At 44.9% G+C, this 24,238-nt stretch overlaps 1 protein-coding gene across 1 annotated transcript in view; it reads left to right on the top strand.

The window, feature by feature from the left end:
- Positions 1-24,238, top strand: part of LOC128836343 (NACHT, LRR and PYD domains-containing protein 3-like) — a 200,043-nt gene that overhangs the window by 147,191 nt on the left and 28,614 nt on the right. The window contains exons 10-11 of the mRNA XM_054026548.1: positions 193-363; positions 21,265-21,435. Of these exons, the coding sequence (XP_053882523.1) occupies positions 193-363; positions 21,265-21,435 (342 nt within the window). The remainder of the gene's footprint in view (positions 1-192; positions 364-21,264; positions 21,436-24,238) is intronic.

The raw sequence follows: 24,238 nt of genomic DNA, 5'->3' as shown, positions 1-24,238 counted from the left end.
AAGTCGAATTACTGTCCTTAGTGTGGACACACACGTTCGACTTTGCAATATCGATTCCAAAAATTCGATTTCAGTAAAATCGAACTACTCTCGTAGTGTAGACATACCCTAAGTGTTTCATGATTGATTCCTTGAGGACCTGCTCCATGATTTTTCCATGATCCTCCTTCTCTGCCTTTCTCTCTCCTGCAGCTTGAAGGGGTGCAGTGTCACAGCCACTGGCTGCAGGGATCTCGCCCCTGTTCTCAGAACCAGCCAGAGCCTGACAGAGCTGAGCCTGCGTGGTAATAATCTGGGAGATGCCGGAGTGCGGCTGCTGTGTGAGGGGCTGAAACACCCAAACTGCAAACTGCAGAGACTGGAGTAAGTAACAGCTTTTGCGAACAGGGGCTGCTAACAGGGAGTTTCGCAAGGGAGTTCTCCAGGTGAAGGAGAAGCAATACAGCACCCTTGGGGTAAGTGACTGTCTGTAGTGTGTGTTTGTTTGTGTTTGGGGGTTACTTGCTCTGTGCTGAGCTTGTGTTTGTCAGTCTGTTTGTTTGTTTGGTTGTTTGAAGGACAACTGTAGCTGGCAGTTGGAAGCTGTGAGCTTCAAAGGAAGGTCTGAAAGCTAGAAGCCTCTGGTAAGTGGCTGAGCCTTAATCAGTGGGCGGGGCATTCACATAGGCCAGGGCATTATAAAGCAGCGCACAAGCGACCAGGGAGCTTTTGCAAACAGGGGCTGCTAACAGGGAGTTTTGCAAGGGAGTTGGGAAGGGAGCAGGAATCCCTTTATTCCCCTTAAAACCTATAAACCAAACTACATTCAAAACCTTTTGCTTAAACAACCCTTTCATTAACTAGGAGACAATGCAGGCAGAAGCCCAGCTGCAGAGTGGGGGCTATCCAGTTTATTGCACTGAGTGCAGCATGTATGATTACCTGCCCTGTAGGCGGGTGGCGTATGTGTGCATTCGGTGCAAGGAGCTCCTGGCCCTCAGAGACCACGTACGGACTTTGGAGGCCAGGGTAGCGGAACTGCAGGAGCTAAGGGAAGCAGAGAGGTATGTTGATGAGGCTTTCCGGGACACTGTAGAATTGTCCCACCTCCAGTCAGACAGCCCCTGCGCTGTTGAGGAGGATGAAAGGCCCAGGGAAGCAGAGCAGTCAACGGGAGCAGAGGGAAACCTTCCCATAGTTGGGACTCTCCTTCCAGATGGTGCTGGGGTTACCTCTCGCACTGAGGTTGCCTCTCCGGGGGAGGGAACTCCAGTTGCTAGGAAAAGGCAGGTGTTAGTAATGGGAGATTCGATCATTAGAAACGTAGCTAGCTGGGTTTGTGATGACCGGGAGAACCGCATGGTGACTTGCCTGCCTGGTGCGAAGGTTGCGGATCTCTCGAGGCATCTAGACAGACTTATGTGTAGTGCTGGGGAAGAGCTGGTGGTCGTGGTACATGTAGGTACCAATGACAAAGGGAAGGGTAGGAGAGATGTCCTGGAGGCCAAATTTAGGCTGCTAGGGAAGAGACTGAAATCCAGGACCTCTATGGTGGCAGTCTCAGAAATGTTCCCAGTTCCACGCGCAAGGCCAGGTAGGCAGGCAGAGCTTCAGAGTCTCAATGCGTGGATGAGACGATGGTGTAGAAAGGAGGGGTTTACATTCATTAGGAACTGGGGAAACTTTTGGGATGGGGGGAGCCTATACAGGAGAGATGGGCTCCACCTAAACCAGAGTGGAACCAGACTGCTGGCACTAAACATTAAAAAGGTTGTAGAGCAGTTTTTAAACTAGGAGATGGGGGAAAGCCGACTGCTGCAGAGGAGCATGTGGATTGGACAGAGACTTCTCTTAGGGGACAGTCTAATGATAGAGAGTCTCCAGGTTATAGTCAGGAGCAGAGGATGGAGGAGGATAATGTAAGGGACAGATCAGATGATAAACATTCACATGGAAAAGAATCTAACATCAGAAAAGGGCAGACAAATAAACAGTGACAAGTTTTTAAAGTGCTTGTACACAAATGCTAAAAGTCTAAATAATAAGATGGGTGAACTAGAGTGCCTCCTGATAAAGGAGGATATTGATATAAATAGGCATCACAGAAACCTGGTGGACTGAGAGCAATCAATGGGACACAATCATTCCGGGGTAGAAAATATATCGGAAGGACAGAACAGGTTGTGCAGCGGGGAGAGTGGCACTATATGTGAAAGAAAATGTAGAATCAAATGAAGTAAAAATCTTAAGTGAATCCACATGTTCCATAGAATCTCTATGGATAGAAATTTCATGCTCTAATAAGAATATAACATTAGGGATCTATTATAGACCACCTGACCAGGACAGTGATAGTGATGATGAAATGCTAAGAGAAATTAGAGAGGCTATCAAAATTAAGAACCCAATAATAGTGGGGGATTTCAATTATCCCCATATTGACTGGGAACATTTCACTTCAGGACGAAATGCATAGATAAAATTTCTCGATACTTTAAATGACTGCTTCATGGAGCAGTTGGTACGGGAACCCACAAGGGGAGAGGCAACTCTAGATTTAGTCCTGAGTGGAGCGCAGGAGCTGGTCCAAGAGGTAACTATAACAGGACCGCTTGGAAATAGTGACCATAATACAATAGCATTCAACACCCCTGTGATGGGAAGAACATCTCAACAGCCCAACTCTGTGGCATTTAATTTTAAAAGGGGGAACTATGCAAAAATGAGGGAGTTAGTTAAACAGAAGTTAAAAAGTACAGTGACTAAAGTGAAATCCCTGCAAGCTGCATGGGCGCTTTTTAAAGACACCATAATAGAGGCCCAACTTCAATGTATACCCCAAATTAAGAAACACAGTAAAAGAACTAAAAAAGAGCCACCGTGGCTTAACAACCATGTAAAAGAAGCAGTGAGAGATAAAAAAAAACTTCCTTTAAAAAGTGGAAGTCAAATCCTAGTGAGGCAAATAGAAAGGAGCATAAATGCTGCCAAATTAAGTGCAAGAATGTAATAAGAAAAGCCAAAGAGGAGTTTGAAGAACGGCTAGCCAAAAACTCCAAAGGTAATAACAAAATGTTTTTTAAGTATATCAGAAGCAGGAAGCCTGCTAAACAACCAGTGGGGCCCCTTGATGATTGAGATACAAAAGGAGCGCTTAAAGACGATAAAGTCATTGCAGAGAAACTAAATGGATTCTTTGCTTCAGTCTTCATGGCTGAGGATGTTAGGGAGATTCCCAAACCTGAGCCATCTTTTGTAAGTGACAAATCTGAGGAACTGTCACAGATTGAAGTGTCACTAGAGGAGGTTTTGGAATTAATTGATAAACTTAGCATTAATGAGTCACCGGAACCAGATGGCATTCACCCAAAAGTTCTGAAAGAACTCAAATGTGAAGTTGCGGAACTATTAACTAAGGTTTGTAACCTGTCCTTTAAATTGGCTTCTGTACCCAATGACTGGAAGTTAGCTAATGTAACGCCAATATTTAAAAAGGGCTCTAGAGGTGATCCTGGCAATTACAGACCGGTAAGTCTAACGTCGGTACCGGGCAAATTAGTCGAAACAATAGTAAAGAATAAAATTGTCAGACACCTAGAAAAACATAAACTGTTGAGCAATAGTCAACATGGTTTCTGTAAAGGGAAATCGTGTCTTACTAATCTATTAGAGTTCTTTGAAGGGCTCAACAAACATGTGGACAAGGGGGATCCAGTGGACATAGTGTACTTACAGGTTTCAGAGTAACAGCCGTGTTAGTCTGTATCCGCAAAAAGAAGAACAGGAGTACTTGTGGCACCTTAGAGACTAACTCTAAGGTGCCACAAGTACTCCTGTTCTTCTTTTTATAGTGTACTTAGATTTCCAGAAAGCCTTTGACAAGGTCCCACACCAAAGGCTCTTAAGTAAAGTAAGTTGTCCTGGGATAAAAGGGAAGGTCCTTTCATGGATTGAGAACTGGTTAAAAGACCAGGAACAAAGGGTAGGAATTAATGGTAAATTCTCAGAATGGAGAGGGGTAACAAGTGGTGTTCGCCAAGGGTCAGTCCTCAGACCAATCCTATTCAACTTATTTATAAATGATCTGGAGAAAGGGGTAAACAGTGAGGTGGTAAAGTTTGCAGATGATACTAAACTGCTCAAGATAGTTAAGACCAAAGCAGACTGTGATGAACTTCAAAAAGATCTCACAAAACTAAGTGATTGGGCAACAAAATGGCAAATGAAATTTAATGTGGATAAATGTAAAGTAATGCACATTGGAAAAAATAACCCCAACTATACATACAATATGATGGGGGCTAATTTAGCTACAACAAGTCAGGAAAAAGATCCTGGAGTCATCGTGGATAGTTCTCTGAAGATGTCCACGCAGTGTGCAGAGGCAGTCAAAAAAGCAAACAGGATGTTAGGGATCATTAAAAAGGGGATAGAGAATAAGACTGAGAATATATTATTGCTCTTATATAAATCGATGGTACGCCCACATCTCGAATACTGCGTACAGATGTGGTCTCCTCATCTAAAAAAGATATACTGGCACTAGAAAAGGTTCAGAAAAGGGCAACTAAAATGATTAGGGGTGGGTCCCATATGGAGGAGAGATTAAAGAGGCTAGGACTCTTCAGCTTGGAAAAGAGGAGACTAAGAGGGGATATGATAGAGGTATATAAAATCATGAGTGATGTGGAGAAAGTGGATAAGGAAAAGTTATTTACTTATTCCCATAATACAAGAACTAGGGGTCACCAAATGAAATTAATAGGCAGCAGGTTTAAGACAAATACAAGGAAGTTCTTCACGCAGCGCACAGTCAACTTGTGGAACTCCTTACCTGAGGAGGTTGTGAAGGCTAGGACTATAACAGTGTTTAAAAAGAGAACTGGATAAATTCATGGTGGTTAAGTCCATTAATGGCTATTAGCCAGGATGGGTAAGGAATGGTGTCCCTAGCCTCTGTTTGTCAGAGGATGGAGATGGATGGCAGGGAGAGATCACTTGATCATTGCCTGTTGGTCCACTCCCTCTGGGGCACCTGGCATTGGCCACTGTTGGCAGACAGGATACTGGGCTAGATGGACCTTTGGTCTGACCCGGTACGGCTGTTCTTATGTTCTTATGGCAGAGAGAGAGGCCACTATCTGGAAAACCACCCATCACAGGACCTGGTATCTCCGGGAATGTGTTACGATAACTTCATCTGAGTACCACCCCTAGCACTGTGTGTCCAAATCCAACCCAGGGCAGAAATCTGAAGTAAAAGAAGTAGGCATATTGCTCCAATCTACCTGTTACAGGGGGATTTTAATTTAAGGGAAATAGAATCTGAGTGTGGCAGAATATGCAGAAGGTGCTGAAACTATTGTTTGAAAATAAAATAACTACACAAGCAACTGCTCATTAGGAGGGGAGGAAGACTGGAGGTGAAAGAGTAGGTAGGAAGAGGGGTTGAGGCTCAGGAAATGGAGGTCTAGGGGGAGTGGGAATGAGAGGGATGGGAGCTGGAGAGGTGGACATGAGAGTGTGCAATGGGCACGGGGGGAAATAGTTTGTGTGAACCACAGCATGGGTTTCCCAAGCCCCTCTACAGCGATGTGTCCTCCCCCATCCCTGCTGCCCTCATGTGAGCCATGTGACAGGGGATTGCTTGTTGTGGGTGTCCGAGCCCATTTCCCTACCCCACGTGTGAGCCAAGATGTGGGGAGTCCCTCCCCTCTAGCTTAGAACTCACATTCAGTACAGTTACACCTAACATGGTGAATGCATCTGGAGGACATGCACTTATTCCCAGTGACTATTGCCAGCTCCAACGGGACAGAGTTAAGGTTGTGTGGGTGTTTACCTTCAGTCTGTATTTCCTGGTTTTCTGAAGTGTGAGAAGGGCATAAGATATCACTGGGCAACCTTAACTGTGAATTAAACAAGATTTGTCATTTAATTAGTCTATTAAATTATTGCTAAAGTGCCCCAGCCGCGATCAGGGCTTCAGTGAGTTACACTCTAGACATGTTATATTGGCAGGTGTCACCAGGCAATTCTCTTATAGTCTTCCAAATTCTTTTTTAGCATGTAATCAAGGTTTAGTCTTGGGGTGACACGTGTTTTGTTAGTTTTATTGGGTTTTGCAAGATTTGGTGGAGATGCACTTTTGGGAAGGAGGGAACTGTGCAAGCAGCCAGAGAGTGCTGTCTGCATTGTGCTTTGATTAGAATCTATTCTGGAGGCAGGTTTCTGCTTGGGAGTTTGGTATTGGACTGAGATCCCTGAAAGAGGAGACAGCCCTTTATGCTGTGTGACCGTCTCATTCCAGGACAAAGGGAAGTGGAAAGAAATATTATTCCCATTTTTAGATGAAAAAATGAGACCCAGGAAGATGGAATGACTTTCCCAAGGTCACACAGGGAGTGTATGATAGAGCCAGGAACTGAACACAGATCTCCCGAGTTCTCATCCAGGGCTTTAACTGCACAACCCAGCTTTCTTGTGCACGGAGCTGTGTTCATTCCTGTGTTTCTTTATTTCAGAAATGTGCCTTTCTAATGGACATTGTCTCTTTTATATGCTTCAGGTTATTAAGGCAGAGCTATTTAACCAGAGTACAACTTGGTCATCCCTCTGGATTACAGCCACCAGAAACCCCCATTCAGGGTAGAAACCAAGACCACAGAGCTAAACCTGGCAGCTCCCTTAAAGGGACAGTGCATCCTATGACAGCATGTTAAAATGTCTCAGCAAATTCAGACTTAACTTCTCACAAATGAGTATTCTACTCAGAATGTCACCTGAGGGCACTAGAGGATGGCCCTGGGATGACATATATGAGAAAAAAGCTTTAAGGAATTTAAAAAAAATGTTGCCACTGGGCACTAGTACTGAACTAACTTGAGATTAATGTAGAGCCACAAATTGCAATTGATTGGTCATGGGTGGGGGTTGTCCTCATGGATGATGACTATATTGTGGCATATGCTTCCAAAGCACTAGTTAAACACAACACTTCCCATTGAGAAACACATGCTGGCTGTTGTGTCTGGGGTGTATTGTAGCTCTACTGCTTTCTGACTATATATGTTCATGAAGCTTAAGTGCTGGAAGCCATATTACACAATCCACTTTGCAAAGCATCACCCGCCATTTTATTGTGATGATTAAAATACTTTGATTTTTGGGGCCTGAGCTCCTGGAGTCATGTGAATAATTTAGAATTTCGGCTTAAAATTTATTTATAATTATGTTTCTTGGCCCTCATGATTGTGGAGAAAAGATTAAAAATGTGAACCATGTGTAACCTTCACACTCAGGAACTAGCAGGCTAAGAAAAAGAAACACAAAAGCATTAATTTTAATCATGATTTTGGGATCATGAAGTCTGACTTTTGAACTCCTTCAATTGGCAATACTGCCTATTGTTGTCAGATGTCACCTATGTTGACAACTGTTCGGCTGCATGCGTGTGCTCCCTCTGTGTGCTGCCCTGGCTCTGCACAGATAGCTGGCACAGCACACCCCAAGAGAACCTCCAGACCACAGACTCAGATAAGGTACGAAGGCACCCGGCCAGGTTTATTGGCAAATGAAGCACAGTAATAGTTTACAGTAAACTACAGCATTTACTACAAACATGTGCCCCCCTGAAATTGACTAAACTCAGTCAGTGCCCGGATTTTTCAATGCCCCCTAAGCTGGACAAAGACAGCCACTCTGCGATACATTTTTATACACAATTACAAACAAGTTACACCTCAGTCCTGACGTATCAGGTGCCACCCTTTGACATATCAAGGTGCCGCCCGTTACCTAGTACATGTTGCTTCAATCATAACATCCCTATCTGTCATCCTGATCTTATCCTTAGGATGGGTCAGTAGGTTCTTGTTATCTATGGGGAGTTTGCTGGTATTGAGGTGTTCTGGTAACACCTTTCTGGAATGTGCTTGTGTGAGTGCTCTCTGCCTAGCAACATCAGCCCTATGCTTGCCAAATTCTGTGAGCAGGGCCTGCCTGTTGCTCACAACCTGACTTTGCTTTATATTAGCAAGTTTTGATCATTACTTTAGCACAGGCCTTAGGACTCATACCAGCCCTCTGATAAATGGCCCTATATTTCAGGCTGCCTTCCCACTACACCTATATGTCAGAAAATAATTATCACTTTACAAAAGTACTTATTAATGTGAAAGAAAGGCCCAGAAAGGAGCTCCTTAAAGCAGCTGTGCTTTTAAGGCCATCTATAAATGGTGAAATCAGGGAGATACAAGGAGAGGAGTTTGGCTCCAATACTACCTATTTGCAAAACAACCTTTCACAGGCTCAGACAAGAAACAAAAATTGACCAACCTCACAGCAGCATGACAAAGTAATTGTAGATGGCCAGCCAGGGGAATAATCCCTGGTACCCCCACCATAGAACCATACTGGTACAATATATATTGTAATATCAGAGGTATTGGAAGGAATGAGGCTAAACCACATTACCTAAAATCCAAAAATCTCTTAACACAGCAGGGTCTGCGTCCCCAAAGCGAAGACGGGCAGCACCACCACCCATAACCTGTAAGTGTCAATGTGGGGCTATTTTATGAAATTGCCAAAGGGGCAATTAGATTTTAAAGCTGAAATGTAAAAAATTAGATTAGCCAATTTGAAATGTGTTTAGCCAATGAGTGTTAGCAGACTAATTTTAATGCTTTTCAGAACAAAGGTTTGCTTTTACCTTAAACAGTATTTCTCAGATCAGGACACCTGCGGCTCTTAACTGACCAATAGTTTATAAATTTCCCCAGAACCACATATGTAAATACACAACAGTTTATCAGTCAGGTATAGATACACAAATATTCTAGGCATGTACTGAACACAAAGAACACATGCAGTCTTGGAATTGGATAACATAGACCAGCACTGGGGTCCAGCAACTATACCATGGAACAACACAAATCACCAAAATTTCTTATTACATCTACTTATAATCCTTAGTTATCAGCTCATTATTCCCACTAACACACTTATCCCACTTTAAGTAACTCTAGCATTCAATTGTCTTAAGGCATATATATAAAATAAAATAAAAAGAACACAGAGAAATACAGTTGGTGGTGATCTCCAATTGGTGGTGTTGATGTACAACAAATCTCTCAGAAGCTTTTCTTAGTCAGAGGGATTTTATATTTCATTTATTTCAAAAAACCCTTGTGAAATGCTAATTTCAAAGCAACTGGCCATTGTATATAATGACCGGAGGTCAGAGACTCTAAAGGCATTCTTCACTTCCTGTCATCAGAGGAAAAGCCCATGTGGGTAGAAGCTGTCAGCCTGTTTTCTGACAGAAGAATCTATAAATATGGATTCAGGGAACGATCCTTTATCTCTGACTGTTTGGACTCTTACAAGGAAATTAGATGCAAAGCTGAGATCCCCAGAGACAATCTGGGTATCCTGAAAAGACTTTTAGGACACTGGCAGTTTATTACATCACAGCCACAGTCTGGAATTACAAACTGTGACTCATCTGTTAATATATTTTACCTGCTTTAACTTCTCAGTTGCTCTCATTTCCTTTTCTTAGCCAATAAACTAACACCTAATGCAGGTTCCCCTTTTCTCTCCCAATAATATCAGATCCATGGCCTGGAGGACTGAGGTGCTTCTATCACCATCTACCCCACCAGGCCTCTATCAATGTCTCAGAGCTCTCCCTCTCAGTTTGTGGGTGGATAGGACTCATCTCAGAGATGTTTGTTTTATCCTTTTATTCCCACCATCAGCGTTGTTTAGCCTCTTCCTTCTCTTCCCTCTTCATGATCAGGAGGTGCCACTCTCTGTTACATGGCCTGCAGCAGACAGGAACCATCATCTGCTATAAAAGATCGTCCCCCACCCACATACCAATAATGAGATAAAGCCAGCTTTCACTGATTTCCCAACTCAGAGTATTTACCACCACATCCATTTTCCTTCCCTCCCCGTGGCTGTTGGAGTCACTACTCAGGTACAGATCGCCCCTGCTCAGTGCGCCTGCAGCGTCCTCTTCCCTCCTGAGGCACGAGACCTCCAGGTCTGTAGCAGTAACTGAATTTGTTACTTGATCATGTACATTTTATGCTCCAATACTTAAAGAAGAATTTGCTGGCAGCTAATGGCATATGCAGAGACTATTGTTAAGAGCTGGTCAAGAACTTACCACTGGAATGATTTCCTGAAGGAAAATGCAGCTTCCACAAAATAGAAACTTTGTGTGAGAATATTTTGATTTGCATAAATATTTTGATTTTTCATCAGAAAAATCAAAATGAATTTTTTGTTTTGTTTTGGTTGGTTCAACCCAAATCAGAAAGTTTTTGTTGAACTGATCCAAAACATTTCATTAAACTGTATGTCCCTATTAGCACATTGCCTTATGGGAGTTATACCTCAGGTCATCATTCTTCTTTGAGCTAGACTCCCTGGAGGTCTACATATCCCACAGTGCAGTGTGGACTCTCCTCTGATCAATGCATGTGATACATCATGGGTGGATTGAGGCTGCATCATGGGAGACCTTGTCAATGCAGGAACCCTGAGCACAGGGGAGAATGGCTGCATGAGCTTCCAATACTACAATTGCAGGAGGCAATGGACAACAATAGGAAAATGCAGCTTAATGCAAAATATTTCATTTGGGTTGAGAGGGCTGAAACAAAAAGTTCCTTCATTTCTAAATTGATTTTTTTTTAAATTTTTTGTTCCATAAAAATTGACATCACATCTTTTTGTCATGCTTTGGAATGAAAACAAAAGTTGAAATATCGAATGTTCTTTGCTGGATGGAAAATTTGACTTTTGCTCAACTCTGCTGTTGAATGACTTTGATCACTGAATTCTTTACGTTCAAAATACTTTGGACCCCAGCCAGCGTCCCCAGAGCCACGAAGGGCATCCCAACCACCTACTGAGGGAAGGACAACCCCCGTCCCAGGGACTGACAAACAGGTCACCGCAGCCAGAAGGGTCAGCCCTTTCTCCAGAATCCCCATGCTGGACCCACTGTGAGGAGGATCAATGCCCTTTTGCAAGGCAGCAACCTCACTAGATGGCTAAGCGACCTCATACTGTCTGCGGAAATCTCATCAAGGAGGAGGGAACCCCAGGAGGACATGCAGACCGCTCACAGGTTTCCCACACCAAACCGTAACAACAGCACCGGAGAAGGCAGGAGAAGGAATGCCAGCCGCTGCTACAACTCAGCGGCTGCATCCCATATCCAGAAACTCTACAGGATGAATTGCCTGAAAGCCATGAGAGAGATCCTTGATGGGCTCCCATCCTACAGCGCTATCCCATCTGAGAGACTCTTTTCCTACTTCAAGGATGTGTTCAATTGCGAGGCCCAAAACAACGTACCCAAGAACACTTATTCCCTACCACTTTTAAAAACTCTCACACATTAATCTGGAACAATGCATGTTATGTACCCTATGTATCTCGTCAGCTTTATAACCAAGGCTTTTAATTTTTCATAACCCAAGCTTCACCCCAGATGTATAGCGCTTTTCCTTCAAACCTGTGTAACGTGAACTTTAATAAAATTATTTATTAGTGTATTGCAGTAGTGGCAGTCTCCTTCCCATCCCATTAAGCCAGTGGTTCCCAAACTTTAACAACTCACAAACCCTTTCACTAAAATGTCAAGTCTCGCAAACTCCCTCCTAAAAATGAATGTTTGCAGGGATTTTCTCCCTTACCTGAGCATAAATTATAAAAGCAGTGATCTAGGAGATATAAAATTTGTTTTATGACATGCTTATTACACACTATTTATTATTATTATTTATCATTACAGTATTTTATTACATTATGAAAATGGCAACACTCTTCCAAGATCTTATTTTTGTACCATGCATATCTTTGATTAAGCCAGTTATAAGACAAGGCTCCTATGTTTCATCAAGGAGTATCAAATGTGAAACAGCATGAAGGTATTTAAGAAGCCAACTCAAAGAGTTCCTCCTACACAAGCATTCAGGACTTGAGCAGTCCAGGCAAACAACGGACGATACAATGAAGCTTAAACTTGTTCTTCATAATAACTTTAAAAACAACATTAGCAGCCTATTTAATTTTAAAAACAGAAAAACAAATCCCCAAGAGCGCCCTGTAACATTTCGCGAACCTCCAGGGGTTCACGAACCCCAGTTTGGGAACCACTTCATTAAGCCATTGGTTGGTGCTGTAGAAGCCATTAACATGTAAGAAGATTCTCCTTGCTGTCTCCTGCCCTATGCTGCTGCATGCACATATCACAGGCAGCAGCTTACTGGAGGGCTGCACACTTCCTTGGTTACACAGTCCAAACCGCACACAGAGCTGGGCCCCTCACTCCCACTATCCAGCTCCAGTTGGGATTCCTGGGCCTGCTTCAGCTAGACTTCTCCACCCATGTCCCATGTCCATCCAATCCACCCCTCCTCCGGGACACTTCCCTCACACCTTCTGGCCAGCCTCCCCTCTACCCCCACACAGGGGTGATGTGTATTTTAACTATTCTTTGTCTGGATTTCTGATGTTAAATTTGTTACCTTCATTCCCACCCCCACCCCAGCTCCCAGAGAGGGGCAGGGAGAGCAGCTCAGATCCCTCAAGAGGAGCAGGGTCCCCCAGCTCCCAGAATAGTGGGCAGGGAGAGGGGGAATCAGAGCCCATAGGGCTCCCATAGATCTCAGCACACACACAGAGAAGGGGAGAATCCCCGGCTGACAGGACCCCCCACCCCTAAACCCCCATCTTCTTCTGCTACCACTCAAGTTGTACCTTGATCTATCGATTATGAATACGAATTTCCAGTTATTACTTTGAGGGTAGACAGGTTCTTGTTCCAAGATCAGGCCCAGTATTACTAAAATTATTAGATAGTTGGGAACCCCAATGGGCACAGTGCAACACTCACATTATAGGAACTCTTTTATATTTACAAATATATAATTTATTAATACATTTAGCAAAGTCACACAAACTCTAACTCAGTAAGGTAATAGAGATAATACAGAAGGTATGTCTGAACATCCCTACTCACACCATCCTTGCAGAACAACCTGAAATGTTAGCCATTATCTTCCTCATCACAGTCACCTTCCTCATCTTCACCAGTGGCCATCATTCTGGCCCCTCTTAAGGGCTACACCTCTCTCTCTTCCACTGCCCACAGGCTGGGATGCCACTTTTATAATATATTACACTGACATTTACCATGTCTAATGCCTATTCAGTAGGGGTTTATCCCCTTTTCCTTATTTGTATTTCCACCTCCCCTTACCAATGTTCAGGTGTCCTTCTTCTACAGGTTAGTATATTCATGATTTCACCCCATTATCATTGTTAGAGAGCTTATTCCTTCACTCTCCCACTTCCCTGGTTCTTCTCGCATGAACACAGAGCAACAGTACCTGAAGTCTGAAGGTGCAAACAATTTGATGTTTATTGGGGTCAACTTCCAGCAAGCTTAAATTCAAGTTCCTTTTCCTTATTTTTGAATCCCAACTTACTTCCTGTTTGCCCCTAATTTATATAGTAATATTCTTAGCTATACCTTAACCAATCATTCTACTAAAATTTACCTAACCAATCCTAACATATTGTAACATGATTAGCTAACCAACTATATCCTACCACCTTAATTAGTTTACACCCAGCAAAATTAATTATACAGCAGACAGAAACAATCATAGAACCAGACAGAGACCATGCAAATAAACATACAAAACAATACAGAAGTGAGGATTTTACAACTACATCTATACAGACATAAGGGTTTTACAACTACATCTATACAGACATAATGGTTCTCCAGCTGTGTCTATTGATAAGTGAGTTCTTACCAGACAGAAAACTATCAAACTAAATTTCCTTTTACATGTTTTAGGCTCTTCCCTTTCTCTGGAGGTGATAAATCGAATCACCTTCCTAACAGCCTCAGATTGCCTTATTTTAATATGACTAGTTTGGAATGTGAGGATGTGACCATACATTTCCCAGTTTATGGCTGGCCTCTGCTGCTTAGCTGAAGAACCAGGCCTCAGACTGTCACAGTAAGAGAAAGCCATTACACAGACAGACAGTGATTTTTGATTCTTTCTTTTCTTTCTCTATAACTAGCTAAGTGATAAGAATTAAACCTAAATTTTTTCAAGTATAGGCCTTTGCAGACAAGCCTGAATATCTATATCCTAACAATCATATACATCAATTCATTGCCATGGCACTCTTGCAGTCGGATGTCCCATCCAAAACCTCCAGAAACTGGTGTTAGTTCATGTTCTGTGGTTAGCTAATCTCATTATGGACAAAATTCCCCCCTGCACTCTTCTTCTAGTTCCCCAAAATATATGAGTTACCTGAGTTTATCTGTGCCAGAGGTTGCAGGCCTCAAGCCCCATGCAAACTGCTGAAGCCAGTGTCTTACAGGATATGAGCCTGTAGGTTCCTTGCATTACTGGTGAATATGATCAAGCAGAATATCAAGCAAAGCAGTGAATATAATAGAGGTAAACTGGTGGCCAACTGGGCTACAACATTCTCAAACCCCTCCTACTTCTCCACTCCCCCTAATCCCTACCCCTCTCTCTTATCTGAGCTCACCAAAGTATCTCCCGCCAACCACTCGTTCCCAGGTGTCCCCCTCCCCATAATACTCCCATCCTTTGCTACAGACCCAAACTCCACTTCCCGTATTGCTACCTGCTCTTGCACCCTTAATCACTCCTCTCCCCCGTGAGCAGTCACGTGTGTTATTTGTTTTCTTTTCAACAACAGTGTCAGCCCCTTCTGAATATTCTGCTCTGCTCAGGTGACATTTCTGCAAAATAAACAATAAAACCTCAAGAGAGGCAGATTTTTCCCAAATGTTTAAAGTTCATTCTGAGATTTCTGCCTAGGGTGGGTTTCAAACTTCAGACTTAGAGAAGTTTTAAGCACCCCATTAATATCAATGAGATGTTCTCCTCATGGAGATGAACACAGCCTGAAACAATGTCTCTGAGATGTATGAATTGCGCCATTCATGTCAATGAGTCTCCCTGCCTCCCCAGTGGTAGACAATTTCTGATATGGGTCAAGCGCAGTACTGGGTTTACAGTGATGCCAGGCCCACACTGGGAAGGAGCCCATTATGGACCTGGCTAACGCATCCACACGGCCGGGTCTGGTCCCTCGTCCTGGAGAAGTCCAGCACCCAGGCCTTGCTCTATGAGCAGGTCCCACTCGCCGGCCAGAAGCCGGACTCCGCCATGTGGGCTGGGCAGGGCTGGTGGGCACAGGGGTCTGCCCCACTCCCCAGTGTGGCTCTTGCTCCCAACAATGCTGCCTGGAACATGTGGGGCCGCACCCACCACCCTGGGCCCGAGCCAGCTGGGACCGGTGCAGAGGCTGAGTTGATCTCAGCCAGTGGGTGGGGGAGCAGCAAGGGGGGCTCGGCTGGACCACACCAGGCAAGTGGGTCCTGAGGGATCCTGGCCTGGGCAGGCCCCGATCCGACATGGCTGATCACACCATCTCTGTGGGGTTGGAGTGATCCCCGCCCCGGGACCAGCCCCACCCATGCTGCCACATAAGTCCGATAGACACAGTCACCTCCCAGTGGGGTCGGTGAGTGCAGCCGGTGTGCAGGACGCAAGGGAATGGGTTTATGAGGGGTCTGTGTGTGGGGTTGCTGGGCAGTTGGGGTTCGGGGAGGGTGGTGTATTTTGGTGCACTGGATATAGGGGGTGTGGTGGGGCGGTGTGCAATGTGGTGGGGAGGCAGTGAAGGGGCGCTGGGCAGTGGGGGGGGTGGTCTGTGGGCAGGGGTGGTGGTGTGCAGGGCACTGTGCAGTTGTGGGGGGTCTGTTGGGGAGTCTCTGGGCAGGGGGGTGCTAGGATAGGGTCTGTGTGGGAGTCTCAGCAGGGCAGCACTGGACATAGGGGCCTGTGGGGGGGTCTCTGAGTGAGGAGGGTGCTCAGTGGGGTGTGTGTGACTCAGCTCAGGTCCGCCTCCAGGGGACAGGGTGCATGGACAGTGCAGGGCCAGGTGGGCTAGTGTATATCTGGTGGCTGCCAGTTTGTGCTGGGGGGAATGGGGCTTGGTGTTTGGTGCTTGCTCGGAGCATGCTTCTTCTACGCTGCCCTCCCAGAGGGGCAGGGCTTCCCCTGATCCTAGCACACAAACGGCAGGAGCGGGTCTCAGACACCCTTAGAAATGCAACCCCTCCAAAACCTGGCTCACATGTGGGGGGTAGGATGGGGGCTCAGACACCCCAGATCCTGGCACACACAGAAGGGAAGAATATGGGGCTGACAGGCACCTGTCCCCTTATTCTCCCCAAACACCCTGCCACTCACCCAATGTGTCCTTCCCACTCAGCTGAGTCTTCCAGCCCCCTCACCTCCTCTGCCACCCACCCGCATTTATCCCCTCCCCTCAGTGCAGCTCCAAATCTCTCTCAACCTTGTTCCCACATTTCTGCACCCCTAAAATGTCCCTCCCTGCCAGCAAGCATTCATGTAATTATTTTTTTTACAAAAATACTTGATTACATTTCCCAAAAATAACTCTCCCCAGACACACATTTTAATAATCTGCTCTCCTGCTTTTTCCAAATGTCTCCCCAAGTGGGAGGTCAAACTGACTTGGGGTTAGGCTCAAAGGACAACTGACTATTCCTTTGAGCTATCCAGTTGCTGTAGAATAGCAAAGGCTAGCAATCCTGTTAACTCTTCTGTCCACACATGATCAATTTAATCCATTTAAAATGTCATTTGGAAGGGGAGCCTTCTGATACTGTAATGTAGAGAAGCAAAATATGTTTCACATAAAGTTTTAATTTGATTTTCACCAGGGGGCGGATGGGTGCCAGACTCTCTGTTGGAGGAACCTTCGAGCGTTGGGCACCCTGACGCAATGATCTTAGCCCTGGTGTAATCGCTGTCTGAGTGTGTGTCCACACTGCAATTCAAAACTCATAGCTGGCCTGTGTCAGCTGATTTGGGCTTGTAAGGGCTATTTAATTTCAGGTGCTGGCTGGAGCCTGAGCTCTAGGACTTTTGAGGTCAGAGGATCCCCGAGCCTAAGTTGGCAGCCAGAGCCTGGAAGTCTACACTACAATTAAACAGCCTCATATCCTGATTCCTGGAGCCCAGATCAGCTGGCACAGGCCAATCGTGGGTGTCTAACTGCAGTGTAGACACACCCTGTGAGCACAAAAAGGCTGCTGAAATCTGTCACCTTTAAGAAAAGCTGTTTTTCCCTGACATAATATCTTGGGAACAACTTGGTCAAACATCTAAAAGTTTGGAACACTTCAGAATCCAAGATACTCATGAGGCTCACCAGCTTTCAAGGCAATCTGAGTAACCGTGTGGATTTTAGAATGGTTAAAAGAGTTGAATTTAAAACAGAAACCTGGTCTAAACCTTAACTATAGCTGTCAAGGTTCCTTCCCCACTCTGAACTTTAGGGTACAGATGTGGGGACCTGCATGAAAACCTCTAAGCTTAACTACCAGCTTAAATCTGGTTTTGCTGCCACCACTCCCAACTGCTAACTCCCTTCCCTGGGTAGCTTTGAGAGACTCCTCCACCAATTCCCTGGTGAACACTGATCCAAACCCTTGGATCTTAAAACAAGGAGAAATTAACCATTCCCCCTTCTTTCCCCACATCAATTCCTGGTGAGTCCAGATCCAACCCTCTTGGATCTTAAAACAAGGAAAAATCAATCAGGTTCTTAAAAAGAAGGCTTTTAATTAAAGAAAGAAAGGTAAAAATCATCTCTGTAAAATCAGGATGGAAAATAACTTTACAGGGTAATCAAATTCAAAGAGCCCAGAGGAACCCCCTCTAGCCTTAGGTTCAAAGTTACAGCAAACAGAGGTAAACACTCTAGCAAAAGGAACATTTACAAGCTGAGAAAACAAAGATAAACCTAACACGCCTTGCCTGGCTGTTACTTACAAGTTTGAAATATGAGAGGCTTGTTCAGAAGATTTGGAGAGCCTGGATTGATGTCTGGACCCTCTTAGTCCCAAGAGCGAACAAACCCCAAAACAAAGAGCACAAACAAAAGCCTTCCCCCACCAAGATTTGAAAGTATCTTGTCCCCTTATTGGTCCTTTGGGTCAGGTGTCAGCCAGGTTACCTGAGTTTCTTAACCCTTTACAGGTAAAAGGATTTTGGTGTCTCTGGCCAGGAGGGATTTTATAGTATTGTACACAGGAGGGCTGTTACCCTTCCCTTTATAGTTATGACAATAGCATCACCCTGCTATAAGACAGCAGAAAGACAAAGGATGGGGGAAGGAAATATAATTATTCCCATTTTCCAGATGGAAAATTGAGGCCCATAAAGATCGAGTGACTTGTGCAAAGTCACATGAGGGAGTGTATGGTAGAGCCAGGAGCTGAACCACAGATCTCTGAGTTCTAATCCAGGGCTTTAACTACAAGAGTCTCCTGTAGAGAACTGTGCTCATTCTCTTGTTTGTTTGTTTTTTGTCTGAGAAATGTGCTTTTTGGATTGGACACAGCCTCTCTTTTATATGGTTGTGCTTTTTTAAGTAGTGCTTCTTAACAATCAGCATTTCAAAATTAGGGCCAGTACTACTGATGAATTTTCTGACTATGATACACATTCTGATTTCTTGTAATGTGTTAGAAAAATTCAAAAAGCTCTGACCAGACCAGACTTAAAAAAAACATCTGAAAGCTATAAAGAGGCAAAACAAAATCCACGTAGGGTTGCCTGAATGTGGACGGTGGCCATCTCCCAAACATTTTTGAAATGTCAGGTGCCATTTCCAGTATATTTGAAGGTCTTCAGACATTTCAAAGGCAAAATTATATTCAATAAGACTAATAAGAGCATTCATGGTGTTCATCTGGAGTTCTGCACTGGAATAACTTTCTACTGTCTCAAATTACATATTGTTGATATAGAAGTGCATCAAAACCACAAGACCCTAAATAGATAAGATTATTTGCCAAGAGATGCATACACAACTATATTCTAAAACCCAGCATCAACTTGAGTAGATGAGAGAATGTATGGAGGAGCGTGAGCAGTGCCAGGATTAAGTTTGCATTCAGATTTATAGATTTAATCAGGACTGAAAACCCTTTATTTTATATTTAACATTTTGTTAGAAAGAAAAATCAGGTTATTCTTGCCTCTGAGCTCAGTAACGACGGACTCTCTCCTCACCTTCTCAGGTGTCCTCTCTCTCTCTTTCTCTCTCTCGCTCTCTCTTTTACCTTTAAATCTTGTGGGGTTCTTCTCTTCTGCTTCAACTTGGATGTTTCTGTCCTGTGACACTCTACACTCTGAGGGAGTGCCCTGTAACCCCCATATTCATCATTTGTATGTAACTGTGATATTGCATATAAAGCAGGCCATGTAAGGTATCATGGGAAAGGTTATGATCTGCTGAAACCCACTGTTCCATCTAAATTTGTATATCACTAATGAATATAAAGTTATGAGAATTGTGTTGAATGGTTGTCACTAAAATATGTTGTGGGTTTGGGAAGCGCCCAGATACTAACTCCCGGTGTCTTATGAACCGTAACATCCAGTGGGGTGAGAAAACTGCTTGCTCTAAATATTACCTAGTGTCTTACAGGTTTAAGATTCAGACTGTGCACTTATTTTGTTTTCTTTGGTAACTAACTAACTTTCTGCCTATCACTTATAATCACTTAAAATCTACCTTTTGTAATCAATAAACTTAGTTTAATGTTTATCCTTACCACTGAGTTTGACTGAAGTGCTCAGCAAATCTGCTCAGGTTACAGAGGCTGGTGTATGTCCACTTTCCATTTAATTTCCAATTAATAAACTTGCATTTCTCAAGAAAGGGTCTTGAGCAGTGCAAGACGATGTATTCCTAAGGTACAGCTCATGGAGCTGGGGGGATTTGGTTGAGGCCTTTCTCTGTAATTCGTGAGTGGCTCTTGAAGCATTGGAATCTAGCTGGATATGGAGCTCCACATGTCGTTGTACTGAGTGGTAAGAGCACCTGAAGGGATTTGCTGATTGCCACCAGTATGGCATTGTGCGAGACATAGAGAGTAAAGGGGACACAGAGGTCTCACAGTCACAGGTTGCACCCTGGGGGTCCCGTCACACCTCCCCATTGGGCAGAGTAGCAATATTTTAAGGCAAATGAGGTGATGAAGGAGTCCGTGCAGGTGACAGCTCTGGAGGAAGGGGTTTCTTGATCTGTGTGCAAGATTTAGCAGGTGGGGATGGGATCATGTTTGGGTGTGCAGGGGGCTCATTGTGAGGCCTCGAAGGAGGACAAAGACAGCTATACTTGCGGATGGTCCTTGAAGTGCACATGGTCATAGCCGGCCTGCTGCCATTGTTACCCACTCAGCTGGCTGGCAGCTCCACCAGGAGCCTAGACTCTGCAGGGGGGTTACAGAAACCAGCAGAACTTCTGCTTTTGTAATCCCTAGATTAGAGACTCTGGAACTGGCCCTGCCAACAGGGTCACCCAGTCGCCCTCCTTTCAGGGGCTCTTCCCTCCCCGCATCCTGGGGAAACCCCTGCCATAGGGATCTTCTTCTCTTTGTCTCTCCCCACTTTGCTCCCTGGTCTCAGTGGAAGGTGGGTGTGAAGCTGCCAGTGCTGGGCCTCACAGCTGCCTCCCCTCCCCAGGCCTGAGGCTCAGAGCTGGATGCAGAGACAGGAGACGTCTGCATCCTGCAGGGGAGCAGCAGAGCTAGTGCTGGGGGCGTGGAGGGGCAGCATCTCCCAGCTCCTCCTGCTCTGAGCCAGGCCCAGCTGCCTGGGGAGGGGAATCCCCTACAACCTCCCTGTAGCCGGCTGATTGGGTCGCACCATTCCGGGGCTGATCAGTGGCAAGACCAACCTGATTCGTCAGGAGCTGAGTGGGCAGGACTTAAAGGGCTACTTTTTATTCTTTCTGAATTCTGGTTGACCAATGGAAAGGGTCAGGGTGGTGCTTAGGAAGGAGTCTTACACCAAACCTTATTCCTCATTGGTCAGTGGCAGAGGTTTGAGGTATCTGGGCCATTCTCACTGTTGCTTGGTAAAAGGCAAAGGGCAATGGGTGGAGTTATACAGGAAGTCCCACCTACTGTTTGTTTCTCACTGGACAAGAGGTGGGGCTTGGGACAGAGTCTGTAGCATGATTTCTGGCTCATTCTCGATGCTGATTGGTCAGGCAGAGGGGCTAGTGGGTGGGGCCACCTGTCAGAGCAGCCGTGACGAGCCCAGTTCATATTATGATCCTCCTTCTCTGCCTTTCTCTCTCCTGCAGCTTGCGGTACTGCGGTGTCACAGCCACTGGCTGTGGGGATCTCGCCCCTGTTCTCAGAACCAGCCAGAGCCTGACAGAGCTGAAACTGCGTGGTAATAATCTGGGAGATGCTGGCGTGCGGCTGCTGTGTAAGGGGCTGAAACACCCGAACTGCAAACTGCAGAGAATGTAGTAAGTAACAGCCGGCAGAGATAGAGGCCACTGTCTGGAAAACCACCCATCACACGACCTGGATATCTCTGGGGATGTGTTACGATAACTGCATCTGTGTACCACTGTGGGTCCAAGTCCAAATCCAATCCAGGGCAGAAATCTGAAGTAAAAGAAGTCGGCATTTTGCTCCAATCTACCTCTGTTACAGGGGGATTTTAATTTGAGGGAAATAGAATCTGAGTGTGGCAGAATATGCAGAAGGTGCTGAAACTATTGTTTGAAAATAAAATACCTACACAAGCAACTGCTCATTAGGAGGGGAGGAAGTCTGGAGGTAAAAGAGTAGGTGGGAAGAGAGGTTGAGGCTCAGGAAATGGGGGTCTAGCAGGAATGGGAAGGAGTGGGATGGTAGCTGGAGAGGGGGACATGAGAGTGTGCAATTGGCACAGGGGAAAAATAGTTTGTGTAAGCCACAATCTGGGTTTCCCCAGCCCCTCTACAGCGATGTGTCCTCCCCCATCCCTGCTGCCCTCGTGTGAGCCATGTGACTGGGGATTGCTTGTTGTGGGTCTCTGAGCCCATTTCCTACCCCACATGAGCCAAGATCTGGGGAATTTCTGCCCACTAGCTTAGAACTGGCATGCTCAGAGCATGCACAAAGAACACAGTGCTGAGACTGGGGTGAGGAGCTAAGAACTGATACGCTTGGCACATATCAGAAACTCTGCTGCACTGAGGAGGGGGAAGGGAACAACCACCGAAATGAATGGAAAAGTTCACATATCTGAGCTATTTTTTCAGACTATACTCATCCCCATGGGGTTTTCTCTTTCAGCTGAGAATATCTGATTAAATAAATGGGCCATTTAACACCAGTCTGAGCCTTCAACTTTGAGGTGTGAAACACGCCCAAGTTGGAAATCTGAGAATGAACTGTAAATATGTGGGAAAAATTAAATGAAGGTAAATGCCCACACAACCTTAACTCTGCCCTCTCTGAGTGATGTCTCAGAATGCCCATAACGTACACACCTGCAATCCGGCATTTCATTTGATGGACAGATGCTACCTGCCCTTGACTGACACTCAAACACTACTCCCCTGAGAGAATGTCACACTTGTAACATTTAACAACCCCTTCATACCCTTTACAATCCTGTCAGACATGCACACAGGTTACCCCCTCAACCTATACTTTTCCCTACCCATCATTAAATCCACAGACTGCTCTCCTATCCCACCTCACTACTGACAATAGCCATAGCACCCAGTGCCCTGCTACTGACACAACCTCCACAATTCTATACTGGAATGATGCTGACTGGAACTTCATGGCTCACATGTACCTCTTTCTTTTGAGAATGTACAGGGGGAAGACTCAGCTCTTCCCAGCTGCTTCAACTTATTCTTCCACCTTCAGTAGACTTACAACTAATGGAGTGAATGCATCTGGAGGACATGCATTTAAACCCTGTGGCTATTGCCAGCTCCAAGGGGGCAGAGTTAAAGTTGTGTGGATGTTTGCCTTCACTTTGTATTTCCTGGTTTTCTGAAGTGTGAGAAGGGCATAAGCTATCACCGGGCAACCTTAACTCTGAATTAAACAATATTTGTCATTTAATTAGCGTATTACAGTATTGCTTAAGTGCCCCATCCGTGATCAGGGCCTCGGTGTGTTAGGCACTAGACATGTATTTTCAGGTGTCACCAGGCAGTTCTCTTATAGTCTTCCGAGTTCTTTTTTAGCACGTAAGCCAGGTTTAGTCTTGGGTGACACGTGTTGTGCAGTTTTGGGAAGGAGGGAACTGTGCAAGCAGCCAGAGAGTTTGCTGTCTGCATTGTGCTTTGATTACAGTCCGTTCTGGAGGCAGGTTTCTGCTTGGGAGTTGGTGTTGGGCTGAGATCCGTGAAAGAGGAGACAGCCCTTTATGCTGTGTGACCATCTCATTCCAGGACAAAGGCAAATGGAAGGAAATATTATTCCCATTTTTAGTTGAAAAAATGAGACCCTGGAAGATGGAATGACTTTCCCAATGTCACACAGGTAGTTATGGTAGAGCCAGGAAGTGAAAACAGATCTCGAGAGTTCTCATCCAGGGCTTTAACTGCACAACTGGGCTTTCTTGTGCACTGAGCTATATTCATTATTGTGTTTCTTGACTTCAGAAATGTGCCTTTTATATGGTTAAGGTTATTAAGGCAGAGCTATTTAACCAGAGTACCACTTGGGCATCCCTCTGGATTACAGCCACCAAAAACCCCCATTCAGGGTAGAAACCAAGACCACAGAGCTAAACCTGGCAGCTCCCTTAAAGGGACAGTGCATCCTATGACAGCATGTTAAAACATCTCAGCAAATTCAGCCTTAAATTCTCACAATTGAGTGTTCTACTCAGAATGTCTCCGGAGGACACTAGAGGATGGCCCTGGGATGACATATATGAGAGAAAAGCTTTAGGGAATTTTTAAAAAATGTTGTCACTGGGCACTAGTACTGAACTAACTTGAGATTAATGTAGAGCCACAAATTGCAATTGATTGGTCATGGGTGGGGGTTGTCCTCATGGATGATGACTATATTGTGGCCTATGCTTCCAAAGCACTGGTTAAACACAACACTTCCCATTGAGAGACACGTGCCGGCTGCTGTGTCTGGGGTGTATTGTAGCTCTACTGATTTCTGACCATATATGTTCATGAAACTTAAGTGCCGGAAGCCATATTACACAATCCACTTTGCAAAGTATCACCTGCCATTTTATTGTGATGATTAAAATACTTGGATTTTTGGGGCTTCACCTCCTGGACTCATGTGAATAAT

This window comes from Malaclemys terrapin, chromosome 4 (assembly GCF_027887155.1).
Source record: "Malaclemys terrapin pileata isolate rMalTer1 chromosome 4, rMalTer1.hap1, whole genome shotgun sequence".
In the NCBI taxonomy this organism is placed as follows: domain Eukaryota; kingdom Metazoa; phylum Chordata; order Testudines; family Emydidae; genus Malaclemys; species Malaclemys terrapin.
The sequence above is the reverse complement of the archived record's forward strand: the minus strand, read 5'-3'. Positions and strand labels throughout refer to the sequence as shown.